Source organism: Amphiura filiformis, unplaced genomic scaffold (genome assembly GCF_039555335.1).
Source record: "Amphiura filiformis unplaced genomic scaffold, Afil_fr2py scaffold_35, whole genome shotgun sequence".
In the NCBI taxonomy this organism is placed as follows: Eukaryota; Metazoa; Echinodermata; class Ophiuroidea; order Amphilepidida; family Amphiuridae; genus Amphiura; species Amphiura filiformis.
The window spans coordinates 603809-618300 of NW_027305499.1; the positions used below are offsets into that span (position 1 = coordinate 603809).

General features: G+C 35.1%; 1 protein-coding gene across 1 annotated transcript in view; it reads left to right on the top strand.

Annotated features, from left to right (window-relative positions):
• The first annotated feature begins 13264 nt into the window (after positions 1–13264).
• The window catches only part of LOC140143989 (plasminogen-like), a 98921-nt gene continuing 97693 nt past the window's right edge, over positions 13265–14492 (top strand). The window contains exon 1 of the mRNA XM_072165818.1: positions 13265–13466. Coding sequence (XP_072021919.1) covers positions 13265–13466 — 202 coding nt within the window. The remainder of the gene's footprint in view (positions 13467–14492) is intronic.

Below are 14492 nucleotides of genomic sequence, written 5' to 3' on the forward strand. Positions count from 1 at the left end.
GAAAATTAATTATGCTTGACTTTCCATAACTTAACAATTTTTTGATTTTTTAATGGGAGTTGCAATATATATAATGCTTCTTCACTCGTTTAAAAATCATGGTCACCCTAGTTAGTATTATTTTTTTAAACAAAAAAGCATGATTTGACTGCAAAATTGGGACTTTAACGATGTACTTCTGTGTGTGGAATATTTTCTCCACTGGAGAGAACTACCAAATCAGACGAGCGTGTGGCGGATGAACAGATTACCACAAAAGAAGTTTCAAGTGGTGTTTTAAGTACCCCAAACAAAGAAAAGTGAATAGAGGTTAACTGTGGGTAATCGGATTATATGTTCGAGCGATCTCCTCTTTTCTCATCTTCTCTGGTCTCACACACATAACAAAATGCACTACGATCAAATAGGTTGATGACAACATTTGATTGAATGGACTGTACTGCACCATGATTACGGGGAAGAAACCGGTTCAAATCCTTTGTTTGGAGCCAATCGATAAACGCATGCAAGGCCTGTGTAGATAAATGACTGACACTCATTGAATACTGGCTAGGATTCCACAACACAATGAGAACATGATATAAGGCGCTTTGGAAGGCACACAATACCCCAATGGCTTTCCATATTATGTGCACTCAACAACTATTCAGTATCGAAGTTACGTAATGTTACTATGTCAACGGGATCACGCGCTTAAGTAATGAACCACGATCGAAACAATAAGTACACAAAAAAGGCATCCCAAAATAGCGTGATCGTAATGATCGCCATACAAACAGTGCTTGGTTCTGATACCACGGAGTTACGTAACTACAAGCTTCGTGGTCTGATAGTTATATGATCAATGGTCTGATCTTCTTGGGTTCGATCCTTTTAAGAAAAAAAAATAGCTGATCATTTATAATGCAAATGAATAAAGTAATGTAGTTACACAATTTTAAACATTGAGGCCGTTCTATTTTTCAAAGGTCATTTAACTGTTAAATGTAGTGGAATATATCACGCATTGATAGGTAGCAGGTGGAGCAAATTTTGTCCGCGGTTTTTGTTGCCGTTTGTTCGCAGTGCCTATTTATCTTCAAAAAATTAGAAAATTAAAATTAAATTATAAAAAAAAAGTCACAATATTCGTTCGTAAAATGGGGACAAAATCCAAAAACATTTCTTGACCCTTCTTCACATAAAAGTGGGGGCAGTAAGCAAGATTCGAACCAGTTCCCTTCGTCATGCAAGGCGCAGCCACTGCCGACTGAGCTAACGGGTCAGACAGCAGAAGGGTGTAATTTTGAACTGAAGAATATTAAAAAAATATGAAGAAATTGCAATGTTATAGAAAGATTTACCAAAATGAGTTAGGTATAACGTATGAATCGATTTACAAATTAAGTCCAATGGCACTTTGAGAAAGAATACCTGAAAACCCCCAAAACATTTGCTGCTTTAGCAATTAACTTAGTGACCTAAAGTTTTGGGTCATGTCACGATTTTTTTTTCTGAGGCATTATGTCCAGGTTGCTCAATTTAACATACACGTATCCTTAATGCTGTTGAGATTTTACAAGGAGGGCGCTCTCACTTTTCTAAGAATCCAATAGCGCCATTAGGCGAACGTTTACGGTATAGGGAAATGAAACAAAAATTAATATTCGAAATAATACATTTTTAAAACGGATAAAGTAGCATTAGTTTTGAATACATTGTTTATTTAGCGGAAATTTAATAAAATAGGAACACTCTGTATTAATTTTGTGTACCTTTTTTACAACCCAAGAAAATACTGTTACAAATATATACATGTAACATGACCTATCTAATATCTATGTTGTTTTGTAATCACGCATATGCTGTTACCAAGATATCGTTTACTAAAGATTATACCGTAACACAAACATTTCTATTTAAATGTAGGCTATAATATAAAGTACAAGACTTAAAAAACAAAATCGGTATGTGAATTCAGGTGTAGTGGCCTTAAATTTGTAAAAATGGTTAAGTACGTCTTCTTCATAAACCAATATTATCTAAAATCTCCATGCCAATACCTATTTTGACTTACCTGTTCCATGTTATAGTTAGACGCTTATAGTGATTCTTGACAAAAGTAATAGGAATAATTTTTAATTATCGTATTAAATATCACCACAGATTAAACGTACAAGATTAAAGTGGTGGTGAAAATAACAGTATAAAGTTACAACGTGTCACATAAAACCAAGCCTTTGCTTTATCTGGTGTAGATATCAAAAAGACAGTTCACAAGACAAACAACGTTGTATACATACATATAAAAGGTTCGTTAGATACATGTATATTAACGCAGATAGCAACACTACGTTGGCCCAACGTTGGTCAAACGTGAGCGAACCGACCTTACTACGTTGGGCCAACGTTGGTTTTTTGACGTTGGGCCAACGTGGATTTGGCCAGGCCGCCAACCTCTGCAACGTTGGGCCAATGTCGGCCCAACTTTGACCCAACCTCAATACAAATGTAATTTGCGACGTTGGGCCAACGTCAAATCTTTGATGTTGGGCCAACGTTATTTGGCCAACGTTGAGCCAACATTGACAAACAAGCCCAATGAGAAAAAATAAACGAATAAAATTGGTTACTTGTGTATACTGTGCTTACTTTAAGTCTTAAATTACCTGGCTCTCTATTTTACAACGAAGACAAATTAACTACCTTAATTTTACACAAGTCACTTACCTTAGTACCTACCGGGATTCGAACCAGGGACCTTCTGTTTATAAGCCTGATGCTCTACCAATTGAGCTAACTGGGATTACATAGTTCAGCAAGTGTTTTAAGTTAATATAAGCTATATTTTCATGACTAAACCTGCCAAAGTGCATCTTTTAGGGATATTGATCAAATTTACTGTGAATATTGATGACATTAATTTGCTATAAATGTTGATTTAAGAAAAAAAAGTAATATAAAAATATAATTCTTACTGTTGATTTAATTCCTAGCAATATTGTTCTTATTATAATTACATACCTAGTATGGTATAAGCATTATCATTATTATCATCATCATTATTATTTAATATCATTATCATTATTATTCATAAGGCCTATTATTATTATTATTGTTATTGTTATTGTTATTATTATTATTATTATTATTATTATTATTATTATTATTATTATTATTATTATTATTATTATTATTATTATTATTATTTGATATTATTATTAGTTTATCTAGTGGGCTTTTATAGTCTTTATTTAATGTCACTCTTTAATACGCCTTAGTAATAAAAAGAAAATAATTATAAACATGACCATTTCCATGACTTGAACAACAGCTTATACCATCGTTGGTCCAATGTTGGGATTCCAGCCGTTTGTGCGACGACATTGGCCCAACCTCCACGTAACAACCGTCATTTTACGACTGGCTGGCTACGTTGGTGCAACGTTGGCATACCGACTATCATTTTAAGGTTGGCACAACAACGTTGGCCCATCCTCGGCGTACCGACCGTCATTTTAAGGTTGGCTTGCTATGTTGGCTCGACGTTGGCATACCGACCATCATTTAAGGTTGGCACAACAACGTTGGCCCAACGTTGACATACCGACCGTCATTTTAAGGTTGGCTGGCTACGTTGGCTCGACGTTGGCATACTGACCATCATTTAAGGTTGGCACAACAACGTTGGCCCAACGTTGGCATGCCGACCGTCATTTTAAGGTTGGCTGGCTACGTTGGCTTGACGTTGGCATACCGACCATAATATAAGGTTGGCATAACAACGTTGACCCAACGTTGACCTGACGTTCCCATACCAACCATGACTAAAGGTTGGCATGTCAATGTTGGTCCAACGTTGGCTTGGCGTCGGCTTACCAACCGCGACCATGCCGACCATTGCCAACGTTGGGCCAACGTTGTCTTGCTAAGGTTATATCCAAATCGTGAGAGCGAAGGCCATCGATTGTTAATAGCTACCGAATAATAGTTTTTACTAAAACAGGGGCCCACATAATTAGATGATGATGGAGGACATCATTAACCTTAAAAGAAAAAAAAATAATATTGAAAAATAACCAGCAACGGCAAATCTACAAAATAACACGAACAAACAAACAAGTATGTTTAACGATGGTTATTGACATAAAAATATATACTGACGTTCCGTACAAAAGTACTTTATCAAAGTGAGAAAAATAGACATCGTTGAACACCACCAAATAGTTCAATCTACTTTTTACTTTATGCGATGTCACGTGGGAATCCTAACTTTTATAAACAAGTATGTTGTCGTATCTTTTTTGTATTGTAAAAAAGTGTTTAATGTACCTGTGGCAATTTGAAACATGAAAGTGACAGATGTGACGGTTTATTTAGTTTCATTTCCATAGTTAGGATATGTCAATCTTTTTATGCGATTATCATTGCACGGAGTGTGACATTTGGGAGATTGATTTTGCTTGTTTTAGTCATTACGTCACAAACAAATGTGTTCATTGGTTTGGTAGTCCTCCGTTTGCTACACAATGTAAACCGTTTCCCTAACCATAAACCTATAGATAATCCTGTCTTTGTTTTTGATTGACTCAAGAGATGATTATTGTGTCGAACAAACGCATACAACTCCTTTATTAGGGCTGATTCCCTCAATGTGTATTAAGATTTTTTTTTAAGTTATCAGTGATTCCTAGATGTCTGTGATGTTCCATTTGAGAGATGTCCGATATTATAAATCATGCATAAAAGGGTCTTTCATTAGGACGAATGTAAATTGGTTATTGTGTGTAGCATTACATATTACATTAATGAATACCTATTTTTTTTCCATACAGAGCAACAACTTTAATCTAGAATGATAACAGCATGTCACGAAACTAGACTTCTTGTGAAAACAACGCACGAGCTGTTTTGACGCATGGCCGCATTTTTTTACAATACTACCCCTCTCCAGTGCTTAAAAATCAAAACATCTTGCTTGAATATTATGAAACAAAACCTAAAAATAAAGGAAGTCATCGGTATGAGTATAAGTATGTGTGACTTACTGGAATCACTATGAACCACAATGGCTTCATCCCAATGGCATAGTTCAATAACCTCAATTAAACAATCATAGTGCAAAATTTGACCTCAGGTTGTAGAGTATGAGTTTTGGTACCCACATTTTCAAAGTTCATTCAATGAATGTACAAATGTATTGGGGTTAAAGAACTGTGCCCCTGATAGATGAGCATGTTGTGGATCCTAGTGAATACAGCATTGAGATGGGAGTAGATTTAACATTTTTCCCAAAATTGATTCGATTAATCTAATTAAAGCCATTGCCATGGTAACAACCCAAATTTGGTTTGACATGTTACGGTTATATCAAAGGTGTTTAGGTTAGATAACTGTCAAATAAAATGAAGGTACGTGGGTTAAAAACAGACACATGAACCGTAACTAACACCTGCGGTATGGTGTTGTTGCGACAGCCAAGAGTATATGGTCAATTCCAGCGAAAGCGGGACAAAATTCTCTCTATGTTAACTTTCCACTTTAAAATGTCATTAATAAAGGAAATCACGTTATTGATGGAGCATATCATGTCACATGTGCTCTCTTTGTGCATATAGGCCTTTACTAGCAAGTCATACCAGGGGACAAGTTATGATAGCTTAAATGAATTGGCGTTACCCACGAATTCAAAGATAAAGCACCATATATGTCATTGAATGTCCTTCAATCAAAATGAAATTATTACCGTTATAAAGACGTTTGCATGATCTCTCATCATATGTAAAACGATTGAATTCCACCAATGTTTGTGGACTCTAGAGGCCATTAAGTCAATTTGGCTAATAATTTTGTTACCCGCGTATCAAAAATAAAATGATCGTTCTGAAAAATGTTAAGTGAATATGCCATAAATGACTATATCATGAAACGAAGTTTCGTTCTATAATTCTGAGGTCCAAGTGATTATTTTATGCAAATACGTTTTACCCATAAAATTCCATAAAATCAAATTTGACGTTACCCACGTATCAACCGTTACCCACGAGTCCAGCAAATATAATTGCCATAACTTAAATTAACATTTAATGACTTTGGACACTGAATTTAGTTTGACAAGCGCTTAAAATTGTAAATCGTAAAAATACGTTCACCGCTTTAAAAAAGAATCTACGACGGTTTAAACTTTTGTTACCCACGAATCCCGAATAGATGCTAACCTTGAAATAAGGCGATTGTTTATTTTAAGTTTAAATCAGCACATATTCAAGCCATGGGTATGCTATAATTTTGACAGTACTTACAGTTTATACACCTAAGAAACGCAAACCCCAAACGGTACTATAGCACTTATAGCTTTACCCACGAATTCGGCGTTACCCACGAATCCAAGGATTTACTCGTAAATTATATGTTTCTTATGCATCTTAACATTTTGAAAACATGCGAAATAGGTTCCAAAACAGTCCTGTTTAATAGCGTCCTCTTGAAGGTATACTGAAGCTGCATCATGAAGTTTTGATTGATTATCCTAAATTACCATTTTTTGGGTAAATGCAATTGGTTAGAGAAACGGGAATCATTGAAACACAATGGAGGAATAACCGCGTGGTGGTTTCCAACCTTCTGTAATATTTTCTATTTTGCCGCTTACCAATACATACCTTCAAATATGTGTTACCCACGAACATTTTGGTTACCCACGAATCCCTACTTAAATTATAGTTAACAATGTATTGATAGTGTTTTAGTTCATAGGAACTGTCAAACACGAGTTAATAGAATATTGCTGCATGAAAATATGGAATGATTTTACTAAAATAATAATATAAAACTGTTTGCTCTGTCTATTTGAATTTGACAACTTCATTATTCTCAAAATTTTTATACCCAAAATGCCATAATGATCCATTCTAAATATTCCATGTAGTCTGTATTTTGATTAAAATTCATTTTAGTGCCATTGCAGCCTGAATTATTGACATACGGAAAAGTATTTTTATTTTTATTAAAAAAATTAATAGGAATTGCTATTTTCCAGACGCTGTTACCCACGAATCCATCCGAGATCCTCATCCTGCGACGAGATACAAAATCTAACTTTATATTTATATGAAGCATTTATTCTAATCTTTCGAAATAATACAGTAATGTTAAATGACAGCCACTTTGGAAAGAGTTCAAAGAATTGACACAATCTTAACTGTACACCTGGTTCTTTCTTAAAATTTGTAATAACCAAAATATTTCTTTGTAGATATATGTAATAAAATTCTATTTTACGTTCAAAGTCTTCACCGATTTCTAGTGTATATGAGTCACACATAAAATATTGAAAGATATTAAAGAAAGTGAAATTTTATGGCGTTCAACAGGTGAAAAATGCTTGAATTCGTGGGTAACATGCATATGCGCATTGAACACTTTATTTGGTCTAGCAAGAAAAGTTATTTTTCAATCCGATGGCACTTCCACCTGATGATTCACTAGACATGATCGTCTCATTTGATAAGTCTAGAATTGAAAAGGTAAACATTTTCAAAATGGCCACCAGAGAGAATTTTGGCCCGCTTTGGCTGGAATTGACCATATATTGAAAACCAATGGCTCCCCCTCCCAGGTATAATGACAAGCAAACAAAACTTATTACAAATACAAATGATGCTGGGAATCGTACATAAAAACTCTCAGGCAAAACTATGGCTTCCTGGGATATAGCTTAAAAAACAAGAAAGCCCGGACAAACCAGAAACAAAGCAAATGACACAATTTATCATATGAATAAGAATAATGCTGTCAACCTTAAACATTTTGTTTAAATAAAACCATTTTGTTTGAATATTTTAAAACAAGAACTAAAAATCAAGACGTCATTGGTATGAGCATGAGTATATGTGACCCGGCAGCACAAACGAGCCGTAAATTCTCTAAATTGTATTCTGTGTTACGGTGTAAAATGTGTACGAAGGTCATATTCATCGGTAACTTAAGCGGGCCCGATATCCGTCTCATTTCGATAGCCAAAAACTAATCAATAATCCTATTGTTGAAGTGGATAATAAGCTTCTACCTGAAATGGCTATAGAACTTTTAATAGCTCTGGTCTTTGTTTGCTTATATTGCTAAATCCTGTTCAAGTGGTGGGTTACCAGGCATTGTATTCTGTACAGGTATGCATAACCAACAATTAACAATGAGAGAACTTTCTTAAACCTTGTTGACTTAGGGATGATTTGAAATGACCGCCAATTATGACTGTTTGATATTTATTGCTAACAATGTGGAAAAAGAGACACATGTAAAAACGTAAAAGCTATAATTTTGTTGAAGGAGCAAAGTTTAACAAACCATAACCCCGCTTCTGGATATCGTTTGAAGTCAAATGATATACCATTTTTAAGTTTATGATGTTTATTTTTAAACACGAAATAAAACAAAATTGACCGGGGAGGAATTTACGGCTCATTCGCCGTGGACGGTCACATATGTGTGACTTACTGGAATATAGTAGCATGAAGATCCCTGCGAGATGGAAGCGATCTTAACATTTTTCCTAAAATTGATTTGATTAATCTAATTAAAACCATTGCCATGGTAACAACCAATATTTGGTGTGACATGTTACGGTTATATGGTGTTTTTCAACAGTTAAGAGTAAATATTGAAAACCAACACGTATTGCAAAGCTGTCTGCTACAATCATGATAATATTGAACAAAAATTACAGAATCTGTGTTCACATGGGAGAAGGTATCTGATAACGTTATCAGGAATTAACTGAACTCGAATTAACATGGATTAACTAAAGTTTTTAGGAATTATCTATACTCATGAGATTTATGTTTTCTCTCTGTTGTCGCTTCAATGCGTATTTACGGCTGTACTTCTTGAGGTGAACTTGCTTTGCCTTTCGTAGTTTACTCGATGTACTTTATTGTAATTAGCTCAAAATTTTCGATAAATATAAGTTAATCATGAAAAGGTTTAAACAAATCTAGACTTTATTTCCAAAAGGTGAAGATATTTTTCACTGTATGAACACAGTGATAATGTATTATCTGATTTCCTTTGGGTGTTTTAGTGTAATTTCTCACCATAATCAAATCTGCGTATACATCGTTTTTCCCTCTAGATATGCTTTCAGATTCTTTATGTCATAGTAAACTATGAGTAAATAAAAATCTTCTATGTAGAGTATTGAAATTTACTCCAGTAGAGGTAAGAATGTCCATATTTCATTCGTGTTATTAATGTCAAATGTTACCAGTTCCAGCAAAATTTACTTTAAATCGGCCTAATAATTCTGAGAAATATACAAATGAAGCTTGAAAATATAGAAAAATATAAAAGAAAATATTGGCTATATTCATCGTAACTTAAAAACCAATCTTGCAATTTTCAAAATCAAGATATCATAAATTCACCGTGGAAGATGAAAATGATAACCGTATTCCCATGATGGACACCATGATCACCAGGAATCCAAACTGCTCGATCTTTGTCCTTCAGCATTCGGATTCCACAATGCACCAACAGTTGGAACATAAACTCGGTATAATAAGAACATTAACCACGTACGCCCCATTAAGGGGGTACTACACCCTTCAATGAATTTGTGACTATTTTTGCATTTTTCTCAAAAACTAATATTACACTGGTAACAAAAGTTACGTATATTATAGGGCAAGGAATCCAATTACTGAACTGGAATTTCAGTGACCCAAGACAAGCGGTTCGATACTTATGATAGAAAATGAGGTACCGCTAGGATGTACCTCATTTCCTATCATATTTACTGAACCGCTTTTCTTGAGTCACTGAAATTTCAGTGTAGTAATTGGATTCCTTGCCCCAATAATATACATAACTTTTGTTACCAGTGTGTTATTAATTTTTGAGAAAAATGCAAAAATAGTCATAAATTTACCACAGGGGTGTAGTACCCCCTTAATACCATTCGCAGTATGCTAGTTGCTCCAAACGACGAACGCAAGAAAGAAGATCGACCAGGTGCAATATATATAGCTTCAGGTGTTCGAACTGCCCTCCCAACTATGTTGGCGAAACCGCTCACTCCCTACGATCTAAACTCAATGAACACAAAGGAAACACCTCCCCTGTAGGTGCCTGTAGGCGCCAACAAAAACATAGTAAATGGTTCGAAAGAAGCGATGACCCAAGCCACATAACCGGACCATATGAAGGACCTTGGAAGGCACCATCTGCTACATGTCTATCGACCGCTCATCAGGTCACGTGTTTCGGGTCCTCGATAACAACTGAATCATCTCTCAGAATGTTAAAATTATAACAAATGGTTCGAAATATTCGATACACACCCAATCCACGTAACCGGACCTAAGTAAGGACCAGGGAAGACACCATCTGGTAGACGTCTATCGGCCGCCCATCAGGTCATCTGATTCGGGTCCTCGGTAATAACTGGAGAAGAGTTTCACGGATGTGACTTGACAATAAAAACTTAGCTTGTATGAATTAGTTGAACTTACCTGTAATCATAATCTAGGTATCATTAAGGCACCATATCTTATTTAGTCCTATAGCACGGTTGGTGTCCGGTTAAGTACCGATGACTCTTTGTTTTCATACCCTGGTATATAATCAATTGTACCAAGCATAATAATTAACATTTGCATAGTGTTATCGTTTTTCATTTGAATAAAAAATTAAAGCACTATGCAAATGTTCAAGGTACGATAGAAAGAGCCATCGGTACCTTTTGGGGTACCGATAGTGCTATAGGACTAAATTAGATGTTGTGCCTAAGGCTAATATTTTTTACAAATTTTTCAATCTCACGTTTTTGACAAATAAGGTGTATTTCGCTGTAACAGGTCACATATAATATGGTTAAGATGGCACATTTGTGCCATAAAGTTTTGGGTTGTTTTTTTATGAGAAGATGCGATCAAACTGGTTACAGCAACCAAACAAGAAATCAAGAAAACAAGATTCAAAAAACAAATTCTAAAACTAAACCCCGTTGTGCAAGTGTCATCAAAATGGATATAAGTCCATGCTTGGAAATTGTAATTAAAATATAGTGATAAAAGAAAGTGAACATCACTATCTTGCTGATGGCCTGTGGGTAATCATTCGAACCGGTTCTTACAAGAAACATACGCTATAAACAATTGCTCGAGTCACGTCCGTAAAACTCTTCTTCAGTTGTTATCGAGGACCCGAAACACGTGACCTGATGAGCGGTCGATCGACGTCTGGCAGTATTATGTGCAAATGACAACTGACCAATGAGAGGAAATGCTTATTTTCAGAAAAACTGCAATCCCTTTCATTTTAGTCAAATTAGTAATCGCTCGTTACAGATGATGAAACTATGAAGCTTATCTAGTGTCATATTTGAATAATACCATAATTGAGAACAAAATAATGTACCCCTAGAATGTAGATATACTTCAATGTTCCATAGCCAAAAAAAGAAAGTAGCGGATTTCATTAGAATAAAAACTTCTACTGTACTATTATTCTTAAATACTTGAGAAAGTTTCTGCCATCTCATTGGTTCTTAGCACAGTACAACATGTGCGGGTCGACGAGATACTCGTACGAGCTATTTGAACCAATCGGCGAGAAGTGCAACAATAAGGGACTGATCGATTGAAGGTAATTCCTTATAAAATGTAGGATTTAAATATATTTTGATTAAAATTTGGTATACTTATGATTTTTATTTGAATTGAAGTATTTAAGAATGACAACAAAGGTATTGTTTTTAGCCACTGTCGTTCATTTATCGTCTCATATAACACTGTGAATATCATTAGTTTTGACATAAAACATTTTACTTAATTAGTTTAACGGTTTTTTCCTGCTAATTAGAGTTTGCTAGTAAATCATTTTGCGTTACTATTAAAAACAGTTTGACAAGATTTTGAAAAACTCGGAAAGAGTTAGCACGACGTTAAGAAGACAATGCGTATGCTTTGGAATTCATTTACCAACAGCGAGCTTCTTTTATTTTACTAAATTGCATTTGATAAGACATATGTAATTTACACCTTAATTGAATAGCATCTACTTCAAACCATTAAGGTTTCAAGGTCTATTTATGTTTAGATAGAAGTAACAAAATAATATCATGAGCTGAAGCTTCGACTTCCTATCATTGAAACACGTTGATGCCTGCTACAGCCAAACAAAACATTATTTTGAGACCAAGCAAATCATTATTTTGATAAGACATGTGAAATTTACACCTTAATTGAATAGCATCTACTTCAAACCATTACGGTTTCAAATTAAGGTCTATTTATGTTTAGATAAAAGTAACAAAATAATATCATGAGCTGAAGCTTAGACTACCTATCATTGAAACACGTTGATGCCTGCTACAACCAAGCGAAACATTATTTTGAGACCTAAGGTTATCAATGGGTTTCCGCTGTATGAAAACCTCTACTTTGATAGTGAAACGTATGGATGATGTGTGGATGATGCCACCAAACTGAATACATGTCTCTTGAAATAAAAAGGGAATAGGGGACATTTTTCATTAGCTAAGAAAAATATAATTCTGAGGTTATTAATCTGACTAAGATAGGTTGGTATCATATTGCAAAATAAATGCTTATAATTACATGAAAGTCAGCATGAATATGAACGTCAGCATAGCCAAAACAGAGACTATGGTGGTTAGCCGATTACCCAAGGATATTGACATCACCATTAACAACAGCAAGCTAAAACATACAAAGGAGTTTAAGTACTTGGGAAGTATCTTTTCTGAGGTTGGAAGTATCACCAGAGAAATAGAGACACGATGTCAAAAGGCCAATAATACCATCTACCAACTAAGCCCACTTCTTACACATCATGCAATACCGATGGATACAAAAGCAAAAGTCATCAATGCCATATTTTCCCCAACTCTCTGCTACCAGTACCAAACATGGACTCTCAACAAAAGAAAAACCCAAAAGCTCATCACCTGTGAAATGAGATACCTATAGTTTGATCAGCTCGTAATCGGCGGGCCTTATAACATCTCGGATTAATATTAATATATTTTATTTCGAGAATTGTCTTCTGAAATCTCTCCCAAATTATTAATTCAAGTCCTATACTTTATCATCTACTTTCTTTGATACGCCAATGTAAACCAGACAGATCAACGTAACTCTTAGCATGGGTCTACTTTTTGGCGTAGTGGTAAAAGCCTAACAATTCCCGCCGATTACCTGCTGATCAAAGTATAAGAAGAGCAGCTAATAAGTCAAGGAAAATCAGGAATGAGGATATTAGAAAGATGGTAGGCACCACACCAATCACAGAATATGTTGCAAAACAACAAGTTAGATGGTTCGGTCACCTTATGCGAATGGCCCCTAGCCAACCTGCAGCAAGAACATATAACAGCAAAACAACAGGAACTAGGGCTAGAGGAAGACCAATGAAGAGGTGGGCAGAAGGAGTAAAGGAAGTACTCGCAAGACATGTGATTACCATGAGTGAGGGTACCCGACTCGCCCAGGAAAGGAAGTTACATTTCCCCACGACGCTATGAAAGGCAAACGTGGTGGATAAAAGTAAGTAAGTATTGCATGCATTTAAAAATATTGCTGCTGCTCCTGACGACGTCTACCGATGTTTTTAATCATTACTCTTGATATTTCATGTCGTAAAAGACTTATTTTGTCGACTTTATTCTCAGCTAGTCCTACTGTCACGTCACGATCATCAAAATATGATGTGATCAAGCTAAATCAGTCGGAAGTCGGAAATATTGATCTTGAGATATGGGCAAACAAATGAAATATTTCATTTTGTTGCCTTCTGTTTTGGAAATTCCTAAATTACTCATATCTTTTTAAGTGGCTATTCAATTTCAAAATATAACTTTGAAAATTCTTTTTACATCCTATAAGAAACTGGAAATCGAATATGACCGACTTCAGACTGATTTCACTTGATCACACCACAAATGTCATTCAGGGACAACTAATACTGCCCATGTATTGTTAAATTGAATGCACTTACCTGGACATTAAAGGCCTATTCGGCGATCAAAGCGAAGGTGTAAACAAATTAATTTCTAAAAGTCATTAAAATTGTCATTAGATATTTTTGAAATGAAAAAGTTGGCAAAAACAGGAGGAAAACATCAGTATTGACAATACATGTAGCTAATTTCACTACTTAAGTAGAGATATTACAGATCCATGTAAAGTCTGCACAAAAAGTAACGCAGCTGTTATAAATACGCCTATAGCTTCGGAACTAATAATTGTTTTTACAATATTTTAACATAGAAAGAAGGGTGGTTTATTTACGCGCATTTTGATACCCCATTTGTCAAATGCCGTTCAATAATAACAACACAGTAGTGCTTTTAACGAAAAATACCCGAATTTGAATGTTGCCGTTTACAGCGATCAATGGTTATTACGCAGCATTTTAGCACATACCTCCATTATCTTCGCGTTGACTTCAAATCAATACAAATAGCTGCAACTTTTAAATTCTTTAAAAACTCT